Source organism: Odontesthes bonariensis, chromosome 8 (assembly GCF_027942865.1).
Source record: "Odontesthes bonariensis isolate fOdoBon6 chromosome 8, fOdoBon6.hap1, whole genome shotgun sequence".
Classification (NCBI taxonomy): Eukaryota; Metazoa; Chordata; class Actinopteri; order Atheriniformes; family Atherinopsidae; genus Odontesthes; species Odontesthes bonariensis.
The window spans coordinates 33,990,631-34,017,902 of NC_134513.1; the positions used below are offsets into that span (position 1 = coordinate 33,990,631).

A 27,272-nucleotide genomic window follows, 5' to 3' on the forward strand; every position below is an offset into this window, starting at 1 on the left:
TAGTTGAATTCCAATTGGCTTGAATTGGACTTTATTATATAAGTGCCTTGAGATGACATTTGTTGTATTTGGCGCTATATAAATAAAAATGAATTGAAATTAAAAAGTGACAGGAGATGCCCAAATACTACTCAACTAACATCTTTCAAATCACAGTTTGTTACATGTTTATTCTCTACTGGACGATCCACTTTGGAAAATAACATGCTTGAAAGAGTATAGCCGCCTCTCTAGGCCCCATTACAACGGTAGGTGTAGCTAACAATCCAGCAACCGAGTGCTGTGGATATCAAAGGCATCCACACAAATCCCAGAGGCCTCAAAACTACAGACCTGTCTCTAATCTCTCTTTTATATCCAAGATTATTGAGAAAGTTGTATTTAACCAGCTCAACGACTTTCTGAATGAAAGTGGAAGTCTTGATAAGTTTCAATCAGGCTTCAGACGTCATCACAGCACTGAAACAGCTCTGGTCAAAGTGTTAAACGACATTAGGTTGAATACTGATTCTGGTAATGTTTCAGTCCTGGTTCTGTTGGACCTCAGCGCTGCGTTTGATACTGTAGATCACAGAATCCTGTTGCACAGGCTGGAAAACTGGGTTGGACTTTCTGGAGCAGTCCTTAACTGGTTCAGGTCCTACTTAGAAGGCCGGAGTTATTTTGTTACTATTGGCAGTTATGAATCTGAGGGAGTGGCCATGACTTGTGGAGTCCCCCAGGGGTCAATTCTTGGACCTCTTCTGTTTAACTTGTATATGCTCCCTTTGGGTCAGATATTGCAGAATTTTAACATCAATTATCACAGTTATGCAGACGATACACAACTTTATGTGTCTCTGTCACCGGACGACTGCAGCCCAGCTGACGTTCTGTGTCAGTGTCTGGAGGAAGTAAACACCTGGATGAGAGAGAATTTTCTACAATTAAATGAAGACAAAACTGAGATCATTCTGTTTGGTAGCAAAGAGAAGAGGGTCAGCGTTGGTAAATATCTTGAGACTCGGGACCTTACAATCACTGACCAAGTTGGTAACCTCGGAGTGTTGATAGACTCAGATCTGACTTTCAGCAGCCACATCAAAGCTGTCACCAAGGCAGCTTTTTATCACCTCAGAAATATCAACAGAATTAAAGGTTTCCTCTCCCAAAAAGACCAGGAGAAACTAATCCATGCATTCATCTCCAGTAGACTCGATTACTGTAATGCTCTTTTAACTGGACTTCCCAAAAAGAGCATTAAACATCTGCAGCTCATCCAGAACGCTGCTGCTAGAGTTTTAACCCGGACTAAGAGATCTGAACACATCACACCAGTTTTAAAATCTTTACTCTGGCTTCCAGTCAGTCACAGAATAGATTTTAAAAGCCTGCTGATGGTTTACAAATCCCAGAATGGTTTAGGCCCAAAATACATCTGTGATATGTTCAGAGAATATAAACCCAGCAGAGCTCTTAGATCCAAGGACTCAGGCCAGCTGGTCCAGTCCAGAGTCCAGCCTAAACATGGAGAAGCAGCATTTAGCTGTTATGCTGCAAATAAGTGGAACAAACTGCCAGTGGAGATTAAACTTTCACCAAATGGAGACATTTTTAAATCCAGGTTAAAAACATTTCTTTTCTCATGTGTCTATGCATGAAATATCTTTTAACTTATCTAGACTGTTGCCTGATTTTAAATTCATTTAAATGATTTTATTTGTTTCTCTTTATATTATTTTATGTATTTTTAATGCTTCTTGCACTCCCTGCTGCAATGCTTTTATTTTATGTAAAGTACTTTGAACTATTTGTACATGAAATGTGCTATACAAATAAATTTGATTTGATTTGATTTGAAATTGCGTTTGAGATAATAAGAGAGAAAGCGAATTACAGGATCCAACATGGCTGTTTGATGGCGCAGGCAGAGAGCCAACTGACAACTAATGTGTTTACCATGGATTAAAACACTGCACCGCACTAAAACACTTTGCAGACCTCTCTCAGTGACGGTTTCTGTTCAGACAATCAGCGGAGACACAAAGCTGCATGATCAGTTAGAGGAACGAGCAGCGGCAGATGTAGAGTGGACGGACCAATCCAGATTTCATGATGAGACGGTCAACTCATTGAGCACCTTTACATAAAACAAATGATTGTGTTAGTCTTTGAAACGTGTTAGTCTGACTGTAACACACGGAGCTCAGCTGTACTTCCACGTGCCGTGATCTCCCACAGAGAAACGCAGAAGCCGCAGGATGCTTCGTGCATTTTCTCACACAGTGTCGAGGTTTTCCCTCCTGTCCACGTGGACCAGGCTGGCTGTCTAATTAAAAGTCAAATGAAGTTGTAACTGCAGTTCAACTCAACTGTGCATGGAACCGTGGAGATTTTTTACTCATTAAGAGTTGTTTTCAGGTCTCCGTCTCCCTGTAGTCACTTTTTATTAACTACAGCTACTACAGTTTTGTCAAGTTGCTTATTTGAGGAGAAGTTATTAGTAGTCTTATTTAAATTTTTGCATCATAGCATCAAATCTTGTCTTTTTGCGTTTGTGTCCACCTGCTAATAAAAAGTCCAGGATTTGCTCTCTTTGAGCTCTGTTTGTGTTTTTTTTCAGCTCGAAAGAAAGCAGAACCAGAGTAAACTACATCATTTAGCTGAAAGATGCTGTTTGTCACGAAATACAAACATTTTTACTGTTCGTAGTCATTTGGTCCATTAGAACTATTAAGGGTGTGTATCTCTGGAGTGCCATAGGATGATGAAGCATTGTTAAACTAAGATTCGGTTTAATTTGATCCAATTAAGGCTGTGACAATTATGAAATTTCACTAGATCAATATGATTCATAGAAATAATTGCAATTACCTATTTAAATGTATCCATTACTGTTCTATTATAATATAAGCATATTTTTAATCATCTACCTAACCCTTAAAAATAAAAACAGCCACAGGGTGTCGATTCTATCATTCTGGCAGCTCTATTAAATGGTGTAAAACAATCTGGAAATAGGACGTTTTTCTTCGTTTGTCTGCTCCAAACAAGTCAATAAAGATTTGTGTGATCATCTAGAATAATTAGGATTGATTGCTAATTGTGATGGGCTTAGAAGTTCTTAGCATTTGTTTAACATAGATTCCTATGTTCCATTCTAAATGAAAACAAGTCAATATTTTAAATGTAGCATTGGTTAGCAACCAAGCTTGCATATTTATATTTAATTAATATTTAATAGACCAGAGATTAAAAAGCATGTTTAGCACTTCATGGCCTTTAGTAGTTCTCGTGTGAGCTTGTGTCTTTGTCAGAAAATGACTTTCTGTTTGGAATCTTTTCCCACAGCTCTGATGTACTGTATGTCACATCACCGCGGGCGTCACTCTCGGGGGAAAAAATAAAAAAAATAAATAAAAAAATAAAAATCAGACAATAAATGGTATAATTCCCTTTGATCTCATCGAGCTGAGGTTGGAAAATGTCTTCAGCGTACACTTCTTTATCTTGTTGTTGTTTTTGTTTGTGCTAGCTGCATTAAGTACCCGGGAGCGGAGCGTGACATCTCACCAGGTGAGTGCTCAGATGTGTCATGCTGCTGCTGTTTTCAAAGCTCGGCAGACTCTTGTTCATCATTACTTCCTTCTTATAAAATCCAAATCATTATGTAAAATGTGTCAGCGTTGGATTTGCGCTACTTGTGTTTACCTTGCGAGCAACAATGGTGGCCGTACATGCTTTTCTTCCAGCTCCAGCCAGCTGATCAGCTGTTTAAATGGACACCACTTGCACATCTTACTCAGCTGTTGGCACAGAAATCTCACTCTGTCTCTTTGCAGCATCTGCAGGGAAACTGACTTTGCAAATCCGGGCATTGTCACGGTTTATGATATATTTAATGAAATGCAAGCAAATGCAGGCCAATTTAAATTCCTCTGTAATGTCAAATTTAGGTTATGATTTGTGTTGCTGAGTCGTTCCACCGATAATAACGTGTCCGCTGATTGCTGCAGCTTCAGGCCACTTCAAACTTTATCACTGTGCAAGGGAACGGTTGTTCTAACCCTCCATTTAACTTTCAAATGGACTACAGTCTATGGCTGTTACAGTTCTACACTGACTTTGTCAGAAAAGTTCAGTCTCTTTGCTTTAATGTGAGGGTATTCTCACCCAAAACCTGTGGAAGAGTTTGGGAACTCTTCAAAGTGTGTCGAGTGTAATGAACTCTTTTAAAAGCCTTTCCTTTATCACTTCTTCTTAATTCGAACAGGTAAAAGTTCTGCAGTTGATTTTCACAGTCTGGGCTGGACACGTTTTTACATCAGATATTCAGCCCGGTAAATTCGAACATCTTTTGACACTTTGAATCTAAGATGGAACCTAAATGTTCGTCTTTAAGGCGAGACACGGCGGGCAAAAACAGTGATTTCATGCAGTGGTCAAGTTTTAGATTTTGGGCCAGTCTACTCCTTCGATATGTGTTATTTCAAAACATAAATTAAAATGTTTATTTCATCACATACCAAAATGAATTCCCCTTATTTAAATCTTTAAATGCCGTTTTCTCAAAATCAGTTTTTTGTATTTTTCCAGTATCAATATCTCAGACTATGGAGCACCTACTAACACCAAACTTTCCAGTTATACACTTAGCAGTATTCTGAAGATATTTATAGAAGAATTTGTTGCTAAAAAATATGGCGAAAATTGATGTTTTCATTTCCTTGGAAATGAAAGCAGATATCCTGAAATCCCTCTGTAATTTTCTTTTCATTTTGTGTGTAAACAAAATGAAAAAAGAATTTTGCACCTGGCTTTATCATATGTTCAGATCTATCTTCCGGAAATATATGCAAATGTGGGCATATTTAATGAGATAATGCTTAATTTGCATAATTAAACATACAAATTTCTAAAACTTGTAATCCACTTTTTTTTCCATACTTGTATAAGTAATCAACTGAGGAAGTTTCATGGTGACATTTTTATTTTAAAATATTACCCTATTCACCTGTGGTGTCTCGCCTTAAGAGTGATCAGCGGTGGTGAAAGTTTGTTGCAGCCACACAACTTGTGTCCATGAAGGAAACTTTGTAAAGTCATCGTGTTCTGAGAAACCCAGTTTTCCTCACTTTATTGAATATTAATGGTAAATACTCTCAAACTGCTCTGGATGATGCAGATGAGTGGAAGAGACTTCAGCTGTCAGCTTCACTGAGGCAGCAGCAGGCGGACAGCTGACTGGCCTGCAGCTCTGTGTGTTTTTTACGCGAGTGTGCACGAGAGTGTGTGTTTCAGTTTGGTCCATCTGCTGCTGCGTGTCACCCCGAGGCGTCGGCTCGAGAGAAAGAGCAAGGGACAAAGTGGAAAAAAAAAAGAAAGAGGGAAGAAAAAGATGAAAAGATACACAAGCAGGGGACTGGAGGTGTGTGTGTGAGTGTGTGTGCTGCACCTCGGGCGGTGCTGTCTGTGCGTCTCTGTGGATCCCAGATGGAGCCAGAACTCCACAGAACACATTAGTCCACTCGGTGTGTTCTCACACACACGTTCAGACACACTCAGGTATTCGGCGTAATTCTCCCGACGGTCGGATCACCTGAGCCTCACACTCGCTCCGTCGCTAAGATTTCTGCTCCGCTGGAACAGCCAAATGAATTCTTACGGAAGCCCGAAGAGGCCCGTTATCACTTCTTCAGTTATCTCAACTTTCACGATTGAAAGCAACGAGAGAGAGGACCAACTCCCAGGCTGGGACCAAGTTCCTGCGTCACGAGAAGCAGCTCTGCTTTCTCTGGGTTTTGGTTCGAGAAAAGGAAGGAAATTAATCAGAGGAAGCTCAGAAATAACGAAGAATATGTATTTTCAGGGATCCCTCAGTCTCAGACTCGATCTCAACTTGGACTCATCTGCTCTGAAACCTGATTCAGTAATAAGATATCGAGCAGACTGCATATTTAACTCTTCCTGAGCTCTCCTGCTGCTCCTTTTTGAAACGGGAGGTAAAGTAAAACTTTGTGGAAGCGGTGAAGGAGGCTGCTTGTTCACTGAAACACTGGGGCCAAATCTCCGATGCCGTTTCCTTTTATGTCGATGACATGCTGATGTATGGCTCTGTGCCTACACCTGCTCAGACTCCACCACATCAAGCATATACTCTGTTACATGCAACTTGCTTTCAATAATGAAAAGCAAAACTCCCGAAGTCATGCCTTTCACGGTTAACAGATAATCGTGTAATAGCAATTATTTGAGATAATTGTAATTATGTCTGCAGAATCAACATAATCATATGGAAACATCTGTGTGAAACTAACAGAAACGTCATATCTCCCCTTCGTTTTCCAGCATAGAAGTGAAATCACCTGGTTGAGCCAACAAAGGTTTTTTTTCCTTGTGCTCCTGCATTCGTTTCCTTTAAATAGCTGTTTATCTGTGAAGGTTATGTGTTGTGATGAGAGTGGCATACAAATGAACAGAAACAAGTATTTAATCGCAATCATGTGTATTAACAGCAAATGGAATTATCAAATTCTGATATGCAGTGTGATTCTGTCCATACAAATTATATCCGGCGAGTGGGGGAAAAAAAGCTGACTTTATTTAACATCTGTGCTGTATAACAGGGATTTCCCCTACAGGCATGCATCGGTTACATTCTACCATGCAGCACTCAGGTTAATCAGAAACTTTTTAACCATTTTTCCATCTGCTGCATGCCGTATGCTCGAGTTGGATGTTCCGCTCTGCTCCTGCAGACTCAAACATTTGCATTGCTGCTCTGCTTATCTTACCTAGATCCTTGTCTCTGGTCTCAAGACTTATTCAATCTATCCATCCCTAAAGCTTAGGCTAAACTGGGGAAGAAATCCTTTAAATATGCTGCTCCCGACACTTGGAATCAGCAACAACATGAAAATCTCAGGGAACTGGCCTCTCTAAATGATTACAAGCTCATTTTTAACCACTCGGGGCGAGCGCGTCTGGCTGAATTATCACGCTTGACCTCTGCTGTTCATGTCTTTGACCTGTGACGAATGTGACCGATGAACGGTCTGATTTTGTGTGCACTGCCAAAGCAAACTGCACTTTTACTTTTTAAATTACTGCCTCGCTGAGCTGCCGCCTGTCTTGACCTGGACGCACTCATAAGAGAGATCTCAAGATAAAGGTTACATGTAGTACGAAAGCCTTGATTCATCATCACTTCCTAAAAAAATTTTCTTCCAAGGACAAAGACTTTCTTGTAATTTTCTGAGCTATCTGAAGGTCAAAGAAGAGCTTTGGGATGTCCTTCAAGAAGCCTGGAGAACTATTCCTGAAGACTCCTTAAAGAGAGGACAGAAAGCTCGTCTGAGAGGGTTCAGGCTGTGTTGGAGAATAAAGGAGCTCAGAGCAGATAAGAGCTCAGAATTGTACAAACTCACACACTGAATTTACATTTATAAATGCACATTTCAACAAATCGCTGCACCTATTTCCTGTTTTCTTGGAAATACATAAAGCCGGATGAAGACCTGAGCACAGTACTTTATACTGCTCAGGTCTCTGCACTGGCTTCCTGTCGCTCAGAGAATAGACTTTAAAACAGCTCTGCTTGTGTACAAGTCTCTTCGTGGTCAAGCGCCAAAGTACATCTCTGACATGTTAGAGCCACATGAACCACCTGGGACTCTGAGAACCTCAGGGAGGGGTCTCCTGCTGGGGCCCAGAGTCAGGACTAAACAAGCTGAGGCTGCGTTTCAGTTTTATGCTCCTAAAACAGTCTTCCAGAAGATGTGAGACAGGCCTCAACTCTGACAATGTTTAAATCCAGGCTGAAAACAGTTCTATTTAGCTGTGCATATGACACCTGAAAGTATTTTATCTGCACTCTTCACTTTTAAATTAATTAATTAATTAATAATTAGTTTTAACGTTTTTTTTTATTTGAATTTATTAGTATTATTTTCTTATTTTATTTTCTTATTATTTTATTTTTCTTGTTTATTTTTATTTATTTTTAATGATTTTATTGCCTTCTTGTGATTTTATGTAGCTGTGAAGCACTTTGAATTGCCTTGTGTACGAATTGTGCTCTATAAATAATATTGCCTTGCCTATATAACTAAATGTATAAATTAATTTATAGAAACGTCAGCTTTAGACTGTGTGACACTTCCTCACATTTAAATGCAACCTCAATCTCATTTAGTTTAAAAAAAGGCATGAATAATACCTTGACTTTCTATACTGTAATCAGAATTGAATGAAACACTGGAATGTGTAAAAGTTTATTTTCCAGTAAAAATCAGCAAAAGCAAAGTGGAAAGGCAGCTTAGCATCTCCAGACAGAACGCTCAGTCTGTAGCGGTGCCTGCTCCACATGGAGCTCAGCATGCCAAAGACACGATAGTTTACTGCAGACTTACTGCACTCAGATACATTTCATGCAGCAGAGGTTTACTGTTCGTACTGTCGGCTTTCTCTGAAGGTTCCTGCTATGCAGCTTAAAACGGCGCAGAGCAGAAACGATGTCTGATGAAACACCTTTTCTCGCTATTGAAATCTTTAACTGTAGTGTAAGAGGCTACAACTACTGGGATGGAGGCTGGAAACAGTCTATATACAGTTTCACAGTCACTAATAAAAAGATATACCGTGTGTATTTCAACGTGGGGTTACTACAGAGCAGAATAGTAGTTAGATATTCGTGGGTTTCTTCACATGAACTGTTGGCCTCAAAAAGTTTTTTTTTTTTTGGTTAATGTTGTGGCTATGACTGTAAACACATTGTCGTTATTCTGCTTACACCATTCTTCAGATGAATAACTTGTGAGTTTAGGGCTGGTGACCTGCTGGTGGGGAAGTCCGTTTAGATCCAGTTAAAAGACAGATGTCCTGATATTTCCCCTTTAAAAATGACTGGTGTAATTAATAATTCATTCCTGCATCAATGATGGAAAGCTCTGGCCAGATAAGCAGAAGTGTTCTAAACCATGATACTACCACCACCATGTTTCACACAGAAGATAAGGTCCTCAGGCTGGATTGCAGTGTTTTTCATTTTCAAAATGTTTAGCTGAAAGCACAAAATATAATTTTTTTAGTTGAATCTATCTATGAAATGTGTCTCCAGTGGATCTTTGAGTTATCCTGCCATCAGTCCTGTCATGAACATCGTTGCTGTTGCAGTTTTCCTAATGACTCAAACATTCACACCAGACAGTATGAGAAAGGCCTTAAGAAGAAGTTATCCTGCGTTTCTTTGGGAAGTTGTTACACTCCTGATCACTGCTGGTTAGCTACGGTACACCTTGGAAAGGTAATCTGTCAGACTGTGGATCAGTGGAATCCAGATACATGTATAAATGAATGACTGCCTTTCCTGTTCGACTCCTTTTAGTGGAATTCCTGCAGTTTGACAGTGTCATTGTCACAGTAACAATGTCTGCTGTTTTGGATCAAGACTGTTGAGTCCTGCACACCTCATGTGCCAAAAAATTCTATAAAGCAGGGTTGACTGGCACAAAAGCCAATACATTTAGCATAATCAAAACCAAAAATGACCCGACATTTAGCCACACCTGAGATGGGCCGAACTAATTCTGATACACCAGCTGCAACAGCGACAGTAACAGCTGCCCCGCACAAGGTGCTCAGATAGTGATCAAACAGTTTGCCGTCCTTGTGATTCAGAAACTAAACTGCAACGGCACTCCAGACACAAGATGCTGAGGTCTGAGTGCGAGCCGCGTGCCGGACAGACAGATGGAAACCTTCAGGCTCATCTCTGGAACAAAATCGGAACTAATTCTTTCTGCTATATTTTGTCTTTACGATTTGTGTCTTCATCTGTGTGTGCAGTGCAGCTCCCCCCCTCTGTCTCTTTAAATTTGTATCTCAACTCATCATTTTTTCTATGGCGCTCTCAGGGGAGCTCGATGCCCTGCATGACAACAGATGGAGCCCAGAGGCTCTGGGACCACACACACACACACGCGCAAAAATACAGCGTCGGGGCGGGGTTAGAGGCGAGCTGTGGTAAAGACCCATGTCAACATCAGTATGAATTCATACACACATAACATCCACAGTTATGTGAATGTATGCAGATGAACACACCAAGCTAATCCATTATGGAAGACTGCATCCTCTCGCTGCTCACACACACACACACACACACACACAGAAAAAAGGAATATCTGACTCCTTTTTTAAAAGAGAAAGTCAAATCAAAGAAGAAGAATCAGCACGCACAATTTGCTCTTTACCCCAGTTGACATGAGACTTCTGAGCCAATTTGAGTTTGAAAACTTGGGAACACTGAGCCGGCGGGACATCTGCGGATCTGTGGACGGCTGTTTGGCCCGACAGAAGAGCCCCCTGGTGACTCAAACCATCCATCCAGCCACTTGAGCCCGACTCTTGTACAGGACTGCAGTTAGACAACCCGACTTCTTTTCTCCTTCAACTTTAAGCAAGCTGAACAAGGCAGGACGGATGATGAAGTCCCTCCTGTTTGTTTCATGCTGCTTTTCCGTGCAGCGCATTAACAAAAGGTGCAGCCACAAAGCTCCTCTTAATGGACTCAGCACCGTCTGATGTCTTGAGATCTCCTCCCAGCTGTCGATTCCTCACACGATGCATCCAGTCAACAAAGGTTAACTGCACTCAGTGCCATAAAAGGACATGATGTCACGTTTCTGGTGAGGAAAATCAACGTGTGATTGCTCTCGTCAACAGTCTGACAGCAGTGATGCAGTTTGTCACAGTTCTGCAGAAACACTACAGCCAAAGCTGAGTGAACTCTAACCTTTGAAATAGGAAAAGCTTGTCTGAACTGTTTCACGAATCTAAGCAGGAGTTTTGGTTTCATACATATGGCTCACAAAAAGAGCTTGAAGATTAGGAAAAATTAACAAGCCGACTGTGAATGTCTGCAGATTCAGGTTACAGTGAGTCAGTGACGAGCGAAAAGGCACGAACGTAAGAATATTCAGACCTTTGGTTCACCATAAACATCTTGTATAATATGAGAGAAACAAAGCTCTTGCATCAGAGGACATTAATACATTATCAACATCAACGCACAGTTTCACTCGAACAGAAGAACACAACTAAACTTTGATATGAGAAGTGTATGTCGGGTAAAGCTGCCGGCCAAGAGAGCACAGGAGCTACAACTTCCGAAGGGATTTAGTCTTCCCGTCCTGCCAACTGTGTTCAGTAACGTCCTGTTCAGCTGCATCACATTGAGGGTAATCAACTCATAGGTCAGGTTTGTTAAACTCTAACCCGAAACTTTAACCCTAAACACACAGCTTCAGCCCTAAAGATAATGTAGCAGGCAGAAGCAGGAAAAGATCTGAATATCACATCAACAATAAATGGTCTCCCACTAGGGTTGCAAAGGGGCGGAAAATTTCCGGTAAATTTCCATGGGAAGCTAAGCCTGGGAATTTTGGATATATTCCATATTGGAAACTTTCCATGGGAATAATGGGAATTATGGAAACTAATGGGAATTTAGGAGAACTAACTGGGAATATATTATATCCAAGCATAAATATAAACAGAAGTCATAAGAAAACATCCATACAAAAGGTTTTCAACTGATATTTCAACAGATTTATTTGTAAGTAGAGTAGAACACGTTCTAATTACTTGTTTCATGGATGAACAAAAACAGGAGTGTTGGGTTCAATATTACCCATCCCCTAACCCCACTCATTCAAAAATGCCCCCCCTCCCATCCAAAAATCTCCACAAAGTCCCATTCAAAATGTTAAATGAAAAATGCCACTCTTCCTCCAAAACGTCCCATTAAACATGCAAATCTTCCTTCAAGCAATCCTCTGCATTTTTGCTCAGTCAATAGACTCTTCCTGGGCCTCATCAACATCCAACAACATGTCCCCTTCCTCAGCATCCAACTCTGAGTCTTCAGTGTCACTTTCCAGCCTTGTTGAGGATGGCTCTGTGTCAGGCTCAAAGAGCCTTAGGTTTGGTTTGATATTTGCAATTTAAACATTTAATGAATATATTTCCTCAGAATATCATCAAAACTTACTTCACTTTGTTAAGTCCACAGGCTCAAATGTGTGCCTTCAATAGTCTTTGTGCTTCAAGCTCAAAAGTGTGGTCCAGTCTTCTAGAAATCTTCTGTACATGTGATGGAGGCATGCACAGTGCCAGTAGGGGGTGTGGTCTCAATAGCCATGCACAGCCATGCTCAATCACATGCACAGAGCACACTGAAATGGCATGGCTAAGTGTATTTGAATGGCATCTTTTTGTTTTAGTCAAGATTATGCTAAAATATACTTTTCTCAACTATATTTACGTTCCCTAGAAGAACCAAACTTCAATTTTGAAAATTCCCAGTTTATTCCCATAAATTCCCATTAATTCCCTTAAATTCCCATGGAAAGTTTCCGTCTTTGAAAATTCCGGGAATTTTGCAACCCTACCCACCACAGCATCTCAGTCAGGCTGAGGTCTGGACTCTGACTGGACCATTGCAACACCTTGATTCTTCTCTTTTTCACACATTCTGTTGTAGATCTGCTGCTGTGTTTGGGATCATTGTCCTGTTTATGAGCCAGTTTCCGCCCAGCTTTAGCTGTCGGACAGACGGCCTCACATCTGACTCTAGAACACTTTGGTATCCAGAGGAGTTCATGGTGGACTCAATGACTGCAAGGTGCCCAGGTCCTGTGGCTGCAGAACCAGCCCAGATCATCAGCCCTCCACCACCGTGCTTGACAGTTGGTATGAGGTGTTTGTGCTGATATGCTGTGTTTGGTTTCCTCCAAACGTGCTGCTGTGCATTATGAGCAACCATCTATAAATCAATAAATAATGACACTGTGTAATATGCCATGTGTTGTTGTTCATCTAAGGTTGAATTTATTTTATTTGATGTTCTCATAAATAAAAAGCTTATAAGTGAAAGAATAAGAACTTTCATTTTCACCTTTCTTTATGCAGTGTGTTGTGCGGTATGAAAATGTCCGTCTCAAATGGAAGACTCTTCAAAAACTCCAAACAAAAGTAGGAAAATGAAACTTCCTGGACTCCTGAAAAGTTGACATCTGACAGATGAAAGGTTGTAATCCTTGTGTGACCTGAGCTGCACCGCAGGATCTGACATCACCTTTAACTCAGCTTGGTATAACCTGTTAAAGCAGCTAATATCAAAGAAAAGGTCAGGAGGGTGGGGGGGATTAAATGTCAAACCTATTCTAAGCTGGTGGAAACAAACAGGAAGCCAGGAATTAAAAAGAATTTGTAATGTGACGAATGAATGTGGACAGGGAGAAAGTGTCTGACATATACAATATGGAGCCACACTGATCACATTAGCTGGTTTGGGCGTGGACAGCAGAAAAAAAAAGGAAATGCTCGGCTTTAGCGAAGCTAATTGTTTCTGGCAGGACAGAAGTGTAAAACATGAACAATTACAAAGACACAAGAAGTAGAGGAAAGACAAAGAGATGGAATTTGACTGCTCTGATATGACTGATTAAGCGCCCGGGCCTGTAATGACACATTGTCCTCTGCTTGATGAGGTCATGAACCAATAGATTTTACTCATGCATTATTTTTCCTTCTTAATTTTAACCTCCATAGTTTAGCTCCCAGTCCTCCTAATGACCAGTGTTGGTATGCTCATGCACCAACAGGTTTGGCGGTTGGGTGGGGGTGGGGGTGGGGGTGGGGGTGGGGGGTTTGTCTTGATAGATACAAGCAGAGGAGCTTCCAGTAAAACAAAGATTTGGGAACCACCAATAAAGAGCTACGCAGAGGATTTTTCAATTTTAGCTTCAGGCGGTTTAACCTTCAGAAGTAGAATTTTATCGATATTCTTTATCAATCTCGCTGCTCAGTAGATCCTGTTGAGATGAATGGATTGCAATCTTCTGTGGGAACTTTTTGGACAATACACAATAATTAGGTGTCAGGAGTTAGCCATGACCTCACCGCAGAGATCAAAAAGAAAATCTTTTCCTCATGAGGGCAGGGTATCCCAAGGAGCAGCACCTTTGGAACGGTGCCTTTAAAAAGGCCATTGTACTCCAGACATGCACCGAGGAGGCAAAGACGAGGTTGTAGCACAGATTTTACTCAAATATTTGGTTTGAATTATAACTTAAAAACACTCTGCCTTCATATGACTCTCATGATCCCAGGCGAAGTACTTTAAAATGAGGAAAACTTGATTCAGAAGAGTTCAACTACAGATGGATCAAAGCCTTCATAGTCCGGAGATTTTTTAACCTTTAGTTCAACAAGCTTCCAAAGAAGCCAGCATCCATCAGTGGAAGTGAAAGAGATTCCCCCTGTGGTGCAAAAGGTTTGTTTTTGTGAGAACACAAAGAGTCGAACAGAATATCATGATAATGGAGAATTTATAGCAGCCACTCAGAGTAAAATTTCACGATTTTGACTAAGCCTCTCAGAGTCTTGAGGAATATATTGTATTTATTTCATTCCTTTCAGATCTCCAGAGGTTAAGCTGTGTACGCCTTTCATCGAGGCTGTGCACGAGTGGTCTCCAGGCAACACTGCAACAGAAATGTGTAGAGCTGCCTTTAAGACACACAAACATATCAATTTTAGCTAAAAGTGTTCGTTTTATTTATAAAATTACACATATTGGGAGGAAAAACAAGTACTTTTTAAGTTGGAAACATCTGAAAACATTTCTCTTCAGAATAAGTCAAATTTAGAACTTGTGGAGCTATATAGGGTGAAAGATTTTGTCAGTATTAGTTTGGTAGACAAACAAATACTGTATGAGAATAGATGAGACCCGGCCCAGTTTAACCAGTACGGGTGAAGAGGCTCCATCAAAGGATGAGTGATGAGAGATTGGGAAGAAGAATGGGAAACCTTTCAGACTGAACACCACCAGCTTACAGTTCATGTCTTTCACTTTTGTTTCTCACCCCAGTCGGTTGTCATGTCTTGCTACAAAGAAGTGTCACTGACAAACTTCTTTATATACAGAAGACAGAAACTAATCTAGAATTTGATGCAGTGCTTTAAAAAGAGTTGGGATGCACCCGAGAGATTGGATAGAGGCGCAGAAAGAGAAACTCTTATAGAATCTACAGTAACAGCATTTTGGAAGCTTCTCCAATCAGCAGGTTACCTCCTGCGCTGCACCACACCAGGAGGAAGCCATATATCAACTGTGTGCAGGAACACGGCCCAGGGGCCTCATGTGCAAAGCATGCGTACGCACAAAATAGTGGCGTACGCACCTTTTCACGTCAATGATCAGATGTATCAAGAACGAAATGACCGTGGAAATGTGAGGTGCCTCACGGCAGTTTCAGGGCTGGTGTACGCACGTTTCTGCAGCTGTTGATTCACCTAAGGTGATGCTGGGAAACTGTTATAATAAATAAATGTGAAAACAAATAGTCCTCAGACAGTGATGTGCACATTTGAGATAGAAGAACAATTAATGCTGATAAACAATTAATACACCCATGTGTCTCCATTTACACGAGTGGATATAAAAGCAGCGCAAAGTGGTGGAATGCATACCATTAAAAACAACGGCTGCTTTAAAAGTATTAGAAGACTTTTCAAATGGTGCAATTCGAAGAGAGCGTGTGTTCACTACAACAGAGCGTATTAGCTGGCATATGATGGTGACTCATTAGCCGTTTTGAGGGAAATCCTCCTAGAACTGTGCGCAGAGCTGCGGCCGGCGTTGGAGCGCAACACAGCGAGGAGCCATGCGCTGCCTGTGCTCACAGGTGATGTTCAAACTGGGGTTCCTATAGCAACCAGAGCATTCCAGAGGGAGCTGCCCAACCGATTGGGACTGTGCCAGTCTACCCTGAGCCGAGTCATGCCAGCCGTGTGGGACAGAATTATCCGCATCTCAGCCACGTATATCAAATTCCCAACAGGCCAACATTAAAGCTCAATTTGAAGCGAGAGCCGATTTTGTAATCGGAGCTATCGACTGCGCACACATTGCTATAAAAGCGCAATCACATGATGAATTTGTATGTTAACAGGAAACATTTTCATTCGATCGATGTACAGCTCATATGTGATGCGTAAATGCAAACCAACATTGTGGCGAGGTGGCCTGGTTCAACGCACGATTCATAGATTCTGAGTAACAGCATCGTTGGGAACAGACTACAAGGTGGCACTGTGCGTGATGGTTGGCTTCTTGGTGAGTAACTTCATTCTTGTAATTGTCCTAATATTATTCCCCGGCGCACTTCTGCACGTTACTGTATGAACACGTTGTTGTGAGTTACACAAAAACATCGGTATTTAGCTTGGGGGTAATCAGAGTCACCCACATGAGCTCCCACCACCCCATGAGAGAGCAGTGTCACCGATTGTTGCCCCGACTCTCTGTTCAAACAGAGTCGGTCACCCCCCCCACCCGTCTGTTTTGGCCACACTGCAGTGGTGGGCAGCCAGTCTCCGTTTCACATCCACCTTAATGTTGGACCATTTCTTCTTCACCTCTGCCTGTGTGGCTTCTTAGACCCCACAGCATTAACAGCCTCAGGCTCTCCCACCCACTCTTCTTGTGTTTGCCGGAGGACAGCGTGCCAAAGAACACATTTTTGCGGGCCTTCACTTCAGAAAGTAGCACCGACATCTCGCTTTCCGTGAAGTTCTTCTTTTTTCCCGTCTTATTCATTCTTTTTTCTTTATTTTCTGACCGTACACAGAGGGGAATCGCAGGTGCAGGGCTCATTTAAATAGGATTTGCGTATTTAAGTAGGGGTGTGGACAGGGAGGAGTCGGGTGCTCCGACATGTGCGCTCAATTCCACGTTGATTGGGATGTCCAAACAAAATGTGCTTGGATTGATGCGTGCGCACAGATTCGTACATCCGACGTTGGAGGTCATTTGGGTTTGAGCGTACGCCATGTTTCGGTAGGAAATCCACGCAAGTCTTTGTACATGAGGCCCCAGGTCTCTGGACACCAGCTCAGCTCAGATGGACAGAAAGACAGAGGACACGTGTTCTGTTGACAGATGAGTAGGGAAGGGAATCGAAAACCAGTTCTTGTTGAGAACCGGTTACCAGTTTTTCAATTCCTTGGAATCGTTTTGCAATTTTGCAAACGATTCCCTTATCAATTCCAGTGGGCACGAATGGCGTCCAGTGCAGTCAACAGTAAACATGGCGTGGTACAAACGCTCAAAAGTTTGGTTACACTTCCCTAAAAAAGACGACAATAGGGCAACTTGCAAAGTGAATATTTGACCAACGGGAGGAAATACTACCAACATGCAATAACTATGAGTGAATTTTTCGATCCGCTCCGGACTAATGTTGGTGAATCTGAACCCAGCAGCAGCAACGTTAGCATGTCCTCGGCTAACACTGCAGGTAACTAACAAACACTGCCTATCTTTGCCTCATTTTAACACTCTGGGGTCTAATGCCCACCGGTGGGCATTTTTGACACATCTCCAAAAACACATCTGTAACTCTGTGAGTTTTTGTCATTCAAACATATAAGTGACACCATTAAAAACCTTGAAACTTCTAGTTTTCAAATATATATATTTTAAAATAAATTATATAGCTGGCCCTTTTTAAAGAGAGTGAACAGAAATCTTTGGATTTTCTGTAGTCTCAGACTGCAGCAGCTTCCTGGGCCACACCTATCGCTATTCACATGTAAAGTACCAGGTGATTGAGTGGCTATTCACAGGTGAGAACACGCCCCATTCAGCCAGCATGTGGGGGAAGGCAGCAATGTCCTGCCCGAGACAGGCAATTATCACATGGAGAGTGACAGGGGGGTGGGGGGAATCAGGGGTGTTACACACCCATCTAATTTGTATTCAACTCTCAGGCTACGGCTACACGAAAACGAAACGAGGTTTTTTTTTGAAAACGGGTACGAAAATTCTTGCGACCACACGGAAACGCGCTGCTGTCCAGACGAAAACGGATGAAAACGATGAAACGATGCAGTACACACGCCACTGTGTCACGCCACGCTGTGAGACAATAGAGAAGTGATAAAATTGGCTCACAGCGTCAACGTGTGACTGACGCAAAAACGTTTTAGCTGTAACAATGGAAACGAAACGAGGCCGTTTTCAAACTTTCCCACTCTGGAACCCGTTTTCAAAAACTATCGTTTTGGGGTAGTGGGAACGCCGGCTCCGTGTGGCCGCGACAGCGAAACGATAAGAAAAAGTATCGTTTACAGTGAAAAACGTTTTCGTGTAGCCGCAGCCTCAGAGACACTGCCTGGGGTTACAATGACTTTTTTACAGTTTGTGTGAAAACAAAAAAAAACATTTCTGACTGCACTTTTTACTTTTATGCAGCCAACACTTTTGTTTACAAGGTTCAACCTTCAAAAGTCTTGGCTAGATATATTTATAGTGTGTTTTCTTGCACTGTTTGAAGACCTCTAAAACTTGTTTTTTTGTACAGTTGTGTTTACCCTCAATTTAAATAAAACTTGTTTGTATTACATTCACTTCACTGTCATATTGTTTTTTGTTAGGCTTTTCAGAATACAACCATATATGTCACTTTTGCATAGATGTTTACAGTTAGTTGAAATACTTGAAAATGTCAAGGTGGTGACAACTGCCTCAAAGTCTCTGAAAAGGCCTTAGACCCCAGAGGGTTAAAACCTGCTATTAGTAACGGTTAACGTTAAATGAATGCCTTCTCAGGCATTACATTTAGATGAAATCATGAGAGACAGAGCCTGACTGGTTCAGAGCCAGAGGCTGCTGGTACTACCCCCAGTTCACGTCTACCTCCAGCTTCTCCTTTCACCAGAGCAGGGTCGAGTTAAATTACCCAGGCCAGGATAGACCAATGTGGACCTCACCGTTGTTGGGTTTGTAAGGTCATGACTCGTGTTACTTCTAAACTAAACAAAGTTGATGCTGATTGACCGTTTTCCCCCCAAATGAGAATCGATAAGGGAACCGATAAAGAACCGAAGCGTTAAGCAGAATCGAAAATGGAATTGGAATCGTAAAAATCTTATCAATTCCCATCCCTACAGATGAGTCCACATTTCAGCTGCTTCTGGGAAAACTGACGTCTGCTTCTACAAAGATGAGAAAGAGCATCCAGGCTAGTGTCAGAGAAAGGTGCAAAAGACCTCATTCTGAGGAGATCCAGCAGCGTGGCTTCACACACACACAGTGTGCTTGAGTGGGCTGCCTGCAGTCCACATCTGTCTCCTACTGAAAATATTAGAGCATCATTTAGAGGAGGTCCAGAAGGTCCTTGTACAAGTTGATGCTGAGAGTATAACACCTCTTTATGAGTCTATAAATGTAGAGGATAAAGGAGTACAGTTTGAGTATATGTCTATATTTTGATACCTTATTTTACAATCTACATTTTACTAAATTAGCAAAAATGAACAAAGAGCAGCACATGAACTGATTGGGGTTCAATTCCCAGACCTAAACAGATGGTAGAGGACCCTAAACACGACAAAAAGAAAAGGAGGATAGTGTTTTATTTGCCTGATGTAAGTACAGGTTGATGAACCTTACAGTAATTGTACCAAGGACAAAGAGTTGGCCGACTTCCCTGAAACGGGGAGCTCAGGAAAGGGAAGTTCTCTCCTGCCTCATTTGGATCAGCAGGGGGATGGAGGTGTTTTTTTCCCCATTAAACAAAAGTCGACAGGAGATCAAAGATCAGAGGAGCGGAGTGTTTCTTTCCGCCTTTACATCATTCACACGCAGTCAGAGAGATGCCCAACAGCCTGAAGGGATGCTGGCAAGGCCAAGCGCACAACACCACATCACGTCAGGGGAGGGGGACAACGTCAGCAGCCTTACCTAGCTTGGGCAGCGAATACTGGACTTTGAAGTAGTTCTCGTAAAATCCCAGAAGCCTCTTGGTGATGTGGAGGGCGTAGTCTCCAGCGCCACTCGAAATGGCATCAGGTCGGGCGTAGAGTCGGATCTAAAGACAAAGACACGGACAGAAATGGAATGAGGCTGGTTTTTAGGAAAGATGGATCTAAAAACAAACAGAGAAAGGACTTTTTAATTATAATACATTCAGCTTTACAGAGAACTAAACAGAGATAAATCATTACACTCTAAATCTACAGAGTTTGGCTGAGAGAAACTCAAGCTGGCAGAGTGTATCTCAGGAAAATAACACAAGAAGGTACTGTTTAAGTTCGCATCTGTCTGGAGGGGAAAAAAAGGACATTTGAGAGATGTTCTGTCCAAATGTGCAGAAAAACAAAGAGATGGTATCAGGCCGGCGCTGCGTGGGTCAGGTCCTTTGAGAATAACCGAATCAGGTCGACTTCACATTCAGCTCTTCACAATAACAAGAGTCAGGCTGAGTTTTGGTTCAAATATGAAGCAAGAAAAAATTGAAGAATTTGCAAAAAGAATATAGACTCAAAAATGTTAAAGGTTCAGCTCCAGGTGAATTCAGAGATGTGTCAGTCTAAAGCACAGTGAGGTCTCATACTCACTGTGCTTTAGAGCTGGTTAACAAACTCCATGTTATCCGAGGATTTGAAGAAAAATATACGAAGGATTTAAATATCAGAATTTTTTTCAGTTTGATGGTGATTTAAATCCTTTTTATTTCATTTGTGTGTTTTAAAGAGAAATCAAAAGCTTAATGTTAACAGTGTATTCACCTTAAAGGTTACAGTACATGTGGAACTGACAGCAGCGCGCACAGCAGCTGATCTGCTATACGCTCCTATCAATAATCAATACTGTCAGGTCACATGACAGCTGTACACCTATCAGCATGCTCGGGCAGTAAAGCGGCTTCACTGTTGACCTAATTGTAAGAGCAGCAGGGTGGCGTGTGTGTGTGTGCGTGTGCGTGTGTGTGTGTGTGTGTGTTTGGGGCTCCACAGGTGGCTCAACACGTCTCTATCAGGGGAATTTGAAATATCATCCACCACCAAACTGGATCTGTTATTTACAAAACATCACAATGTCAACTTAGGAATTAATGTTAAATTTTTTCAACGTAACACTTTAAAGATGAACATCACAAAGACCAAATCTCCCCGTTTGCTCTCCAACCAGGTTGGTTGAACTGTAAGAAAACTTAAAGCTGCAGTCGGCAGGTTTTCAAAATTCCGAGTCTAATGTCGGAAAATTCGAACTGATACAACTTTCAGGTCCCTCCCCCAACCCCTCCCCCTCTGTGGACGAGGTTGTGCACGTGAGTTCACACCAGTGTGAGCACACACAAGCTGGGGCAGACTCACGCTCAGCAGCGTGTGCACAAGCTGTGATTGACAGGTAGGATTCCTCCACCCTAACTTGATTACATTATTTCGATATCCAAAATGCCGCCACACCGGTCAATTTTCACCATTTTGATTGAAGATTTGATAGATTTCTAACGCAGATAGTGCTGAAAACGGCATTTTATAGAAGTCAAATTAAGGATTTTATTTTTCTGTTTTGGATCTGTTTTTGGATTTTCTAGCCCAGCCCAAATGCTTTTAATGCCTAAACCCAACCAGCCTGAAACAGGATGAACGAGCATCTCCTGATGTCTCTAATTCCACCCTACCTGCACTATTTGTGCCCATTCAAACTGAAACAGTCCTTCTGTGACGGTTTCAGAAAATACATTCAGGCAGTTTTAATCATTTTCTTGTCCACATACATTGAAAAAACAACTAAAAAACTAAAAAAGGAAAGTTTTGTCTCCGTCTCTGTTAGACATTAGCTGCATCTTTCAGTGCAGTAGTTTCAAACTACTATCATTTGGAAGTTTATGATGTTTTCAGCAGAAAGATACTGCATAGATAGTAAGTTAACTGATACTCAAAGATCTTGGGAAGTTTATGATGTTTTCTGCAGTGAGCACATCATTTAAAATGTCAGCTGGCCTTGATGAAGCTAAACCAGAGTTCATGTTTTGGCCTGGAAGTATTTCTCAATCTCCTGATCAAAAGACTCTGGTGTCAGTTTTCTGCCTTCACTTTCATACTTTACTACCTTGTTTTGAGCATGAACATGTGACTTTGATTTCAATGAATCCAACAGATTTCAAGAGGTTTCACTCACACACCCAAATGTGGCAGCAGGAGAAATGTCACGACTGTGTGTAGCTGGTGAAACTTTTAATATTTGACTCAATAGGTAAATATCTGAGCTGCTGGTGGGGTCAAAGGAAAAGTTAATAGATCTTCAAAGTCAGTGGGATTCATCCTTAAAGCGCCGTGAACATCTCAATAAGATCAAAGTGGGGATTAACCAACAGATTCCCTGGAGCCGACAAAAAAAAAAAAAAGAGTTTGAGGTCAAAGAAAATATTTTCTAAAAAGTAACTTGAACCTGAAACAACCTTTGAAGGCTTACAAACCCAACCAAAGCTCTGGAGATCTGCTGCTGTGGGATTCTCATGGCCAACTGAAAACCTTTGCTAAAGTATTAGATCTTTTAAAGCTGTCTATGATACCAACTTGTTTATCACTGTGGTGTTTGTCTGCTGTTCTATCCTGATATTCTGAAGCTTCACGTTGGGAATCCAAGCTGAGCTTTTTTTAGGCTGACAGACATTCGTTCCAGTTGGGTAAATTTTCTTCAACACAAAAACAAAAAGCAAATAAAAAAGCAGAGAAAATGAGATGATGCTTGAGCTTGTAGCCGTACAATGTTTTCCTGCCGGGTTAATCTCACTGTACAAATACACAGTGCACACAAGAAGAATAATCACAGATTATTTATCCTCTCGAAAGGAAAACACACTGCAGAGCGTGTGCCAAAATGTGTTTATCCTTTTTTACATAGAGAAAAAAAAGTGCTATCCATTAAAGGAGAAGCTCCAAATATTTGGAAATGTAAATATTATATCAGCTAAACTTTCAGGCTAGTTTTGCTGGTTTCAATATGCACTGTGCTGGCATGGTACAGAGAAAAATGTCCAATTTTGTTGGTATAAGATATATTCAAACCGCCACTTTGAGAACGATGTGCAGAACTACCTCGCTTTAAAATAAGCTGAGCTGTATTGGTTGTGTTCTATAAAAACTTGGATGTGTTGAACGTTTTCAATCATGAAAACTGAACTGATTATTTTTGGCGAACCTGACTTCCTGAATAGTGCTACTAATAGTGTGGAGTTCCTCAAGGTTCCATCCTGGGACATCTTCTGTTTAACATCTACATGCTCCCGGTGTCAAAGATTATAAAGAAAAACAACAAAATAAAATGCCATAGCTATGCAGATAACACGCAGATATACATTACAATGTCACCAGGATAAAGTAAATGCATTAAGGAGATTAATGACTGGATGTGCCACAACTTTCTCCAGCTAAACAAAAACAAAACTGAGATAATTGTCTTTGGAGCCAAAGAGAAACAATTACAGGTCACTACAGAACTTCAATCTACACACCGAGAAACTACCAACCAGGCCAGTAATCTGGGTGTAGTGATGGACTCAGGCCTAAATTTGGAAAAACACATGAAGGCAATAACAAAGTCAGCCTACTATCACCTTAAGAATATATCGAGGTTAAAAGATCTGATATGTCAGCAGGACCTGGAAAAACTAGTTCAGGCTTGATTACTGTAACAGCATCTTTACAGGTCTACCTAAAAAGTCAGTTGGACAACTGCAGCTTATTCAGAACTCTACTGCTCGAGTCCTCACTAAGACCAGAAAAGTGGACCACATCACTCCAGCTCTGAGGTCTTTACACCGGCTGCCTGTCCATCAGAGGATAGACTTTAAAGTTCTGATGCTGGTCTATTAAGCTCTGAATGGTCCAGGACCAGAATACATCAGTGACCCAGTATGAACCTTCCAGACCCCTCAGGTCATCTGGATCCGGTCTTTTATCAGTTCCCAGAGTCAGAACCAGACATGGAGAAGCTGCATTCAGCTTCTATGCTCCACATGTCTGGAACAAACTCCCAGAAAGCCTCAGATCAGCTGAAACACTCAGTGTATTTAAGTCCAGGTTGAAGACACACCTACTTTCAGCTGCATTTGAATAAAGCTCCAAATCTGAAGCTTGAGTTTCAAAACATATTCACATTTTAACTACTGATTCTATCTGACTTGATCTATTGTTCTTCTTTCTTTCTTTTTTGTTTAAATTTTAAATCGTGCTTTTTATTTCTACTGTTTTAATGTCTCCGTAAAGCACTTTGTGCCATACAAATAAACTTGCCTTGCCTTACTCTTTTAAACTAGAACAAGATATTTTGTTTCATTTGAGGCTCATCTGTAAGGTGAAGGCTTACCTGCCTCAGAATAATTTTGAAAGTTTGTGCAACATGTTAGACTACTGCAGCTCTCTGTAATATGGATTAGATCAGCTATGTCTTCATCACAGAGCTTGGGCAGAAAGCAGCTGCTTGCATGCCGACCCCTCAGCCTGCTTCCCTTCACTGGTTTCCTGCTAGTTTCAGGATACAGTATAAGATTTTCTTCTCATTTCTAAAACTTTTAAATGGTATTGCTACATTGTACTTATTTGAGCTGCTACACCAACGTGCTCCACTTAGAGCCCTGAGGTCATCAACCCAGCTCCCCAAAACGTTTCATTTTCCAGCCTACAAACCAGAGATGACAGATTCTTTTCAGCGGCTTCTCCTAAATGGTGGAACAGTCTGCCTCTTCGTGTCCCAGCTGCTCAGACACCGTCTGTCCCTACTTAAGACCCATCTATTTGCACAAGCTTTTAAACACAATTGAAGTTGACATTTATTGGAACCCTTTCCTCTTTTTATTCTGTATTTATGGTACTTGTTTGGAATGTTTTTACACTACACAGTACTTCAGGTAGCTTGGGCTGTTGTAAATGGGCTATATGAATAAACTATGCCTTGACCTCAAAACTCAGGAAAAAACATGTAGCTCCTACATGTTTCATCGAGACTGACCCAAAACCAACTAAAAACTAAAAAAGTTTGGCAGCATGAGCAGCGAACTCATTACAATGAGTCAGCAATAAGCTGTCAGTGTAAATATGTGTGTTAATATTACGGAACAAGTGAACACTAATCAGCAAAGAAAACACATGATCAGCAAAGAGAATCCATCTTTGTGAGGAGCTGGCAACTTGGTTATTGTAAATATTGTTCAAAATAACTTTTGTTCAAACTTCTCTTATTATTGAAATGTTTTTATGATCTATTTATCCCATTGCATTAGTTCTTTATTTCTAGTTTTTGTAAATAACTGGTTGATTTTTGTCCTCTTTAAAACCAAATTTTACATGATTTCATTGGTTGTGTTATGCAGCCGAAGTGAGGTAACTTAACCTAAATAATCTTTTTTTTATTCACAGATTTTTTAGATGAAGGAAACCCTAAAATCTTGCCTGCTGTGGTTTAACAACTGCGACATAAGGCTGGATTCCGTTAGGCTGTCTAGAAATGAATCTTTTCCCATGTCATGCAAGAATGTTTTGCAGCGTTTTCTTTTTTCAGCAAGTATTCGATGCTATAAATTAGATTATTCTAATTCCTTACTAGTTTTCCACACAGATGATTCCTCCTCTTTACTGATGAGTCTTTTTACTTCTCTGGTTCTTTTATTCTGTCACATTTGTTATCTTAATGTATGCTAATAACAGTTTACAGCTGAAATATGCATGTGCTGTCCACAATAAATATAAAGACTGTCACAGTTCAGTCATCTAGCCCTCAGTAGTTTTCCACTGATCCTGCCTCTGCCCCACTCAGCCTGTCAGCCACACCCACCTCCTCAGTTTACTCTACTCACCTGTGCACTCAGCTGCCTCTCATCACATGCAATCAGCCCAGCATATACTCACCAGCTCCACACTCACTCCTTTGCCAGATTGTTCTTTGCCATGCGAGACTTTCCAGCATTCTCCTGCCTTTCTTCCCGGAATCGACCTCGCTTGTCCCTGATTCCCCTGCTTCTTCTGCCTCTTGCTAAATCAACCCAGCCTTCTGTCCCTGACCAAGAGTTTAGCCTCTCCTCTCTTGATTCCTGTTTGCCGGTTTCTGAACTGTTTGCCTGTCTGCCAGAGTCTTAGTAAAACATTGAACTTTTACCACTGTTTCTGAGTCCTTTGTACTGCACTTGGGTCCATACATCACCCGTTAAAAAGACTACATCATTGAATGCCAGTTTTCTATGTTGTATTCTTCGATCGCACACCCGAGTTATTGTAAGACGTTAAGTCGAGCACGCTTTGTTTTAGGGCTGTAGTGATACACTAATCTCACGATACACGATATTCAGCCAACGATACGATTCGATACACTTGCATCATTTTCTGGGGGGAAAAAGGGACAGTGTGATATGACATGAATCGTCGCTGATTGGACTGGTGGTCCAACCTTTGAACCGGAAGGACAACACCGCCAGACAAACCGAAACAAACGAACATGTCACAAACGTGAGAGCTATGCACTTTATACAACATTTTTATGAACTAATTTATCACAGTTTTGTATAATGTGACCCCCTGGCATTGAATTGTATTACCTTAATGTTCTGTGTTTTCACTAATTGTAACGTCTGACTTTTCAATAAACAGTGTTTCCCACAGATGTGAAGGCAATGTGTGGTGGTGGGTCACGGGGGGGGAATAAAAATTCTTCGAAATAATTCCGACGTTAATAATTGCTCACACAGAACTTTATTGTATTAACCCATAAGAACCCAGACCCATTTCTACTAAAATGAAAATTAAAGGGGTTATAACACAGACTAAATAGACCACATAGAACCCATTTCAGAATTTTTTTCCAGAATACCACCGCCCACTGTCAGAGATCTGTAATGTGACATAGGCTATATGTCACATTGGGAGTTAAGAACCTGGATAATTTCTCCATCAAGGAAAATGATGGGGGACGTAAGGATGTGTGACACCTGTGTCACGGTGGGTGACACAGGTGCGGCTTATCTGCAGATTTTCACATCTTCATTGTAAACAAATTAATAACATAGCTAATTACACTGGTCGGACTGTTCAGCTGTTTCAGACTGATACCTCCGGTTCAGGCTGCTCCTCATCCTCAACACGCACGTCTCTCTTTCAATCGCGGAAAATATTTTTCAATACTCATCTGGATTGAAGCAGCAAACATTCAGTGTAAGAGTTTTAAAAAACTACTTTATTTGATTCACAGCTGCTAGTGTTTTGACCTCGACAACCCAACTACATTATTTATTTATTTATTTTTACGACAAACTTGTAACTAGTTAACTTTATAAAGAAGGCGTAATCGCTTGTTTTCTATGGGTCGGGACGGGACGGGACGGGACAACATTGTATTCAAAATATAAAATATTTTTATAGGACTTTTTAATGTGTGATTT

General features: G+C 41.2%; 1 protein-coding gene across 1 annotated transcript in view; it reads right to left on the minus strand.

Annotated features, from left to right (window-relative positions):
* LOC142385593 (thyrotropin-releasing hormone-degrading ectoenzyme-like) overlaps positions 1-27,272 on the minus strand; it is a 303,046-nt gene that overhangs the window by 181,517 nt on the left and 94,257 nt on the right. The window contains exon 4 of the mRNA XM_075472253.1: positions 19,796-19,922. Within this exon, the coding sequence (XP_075328368.1) occupies positions 19,796-19,922 (127 nt within the window). The remainder of the gene's footprint in view (positions 1-19,795; positions 19,923-27,272) is intronic.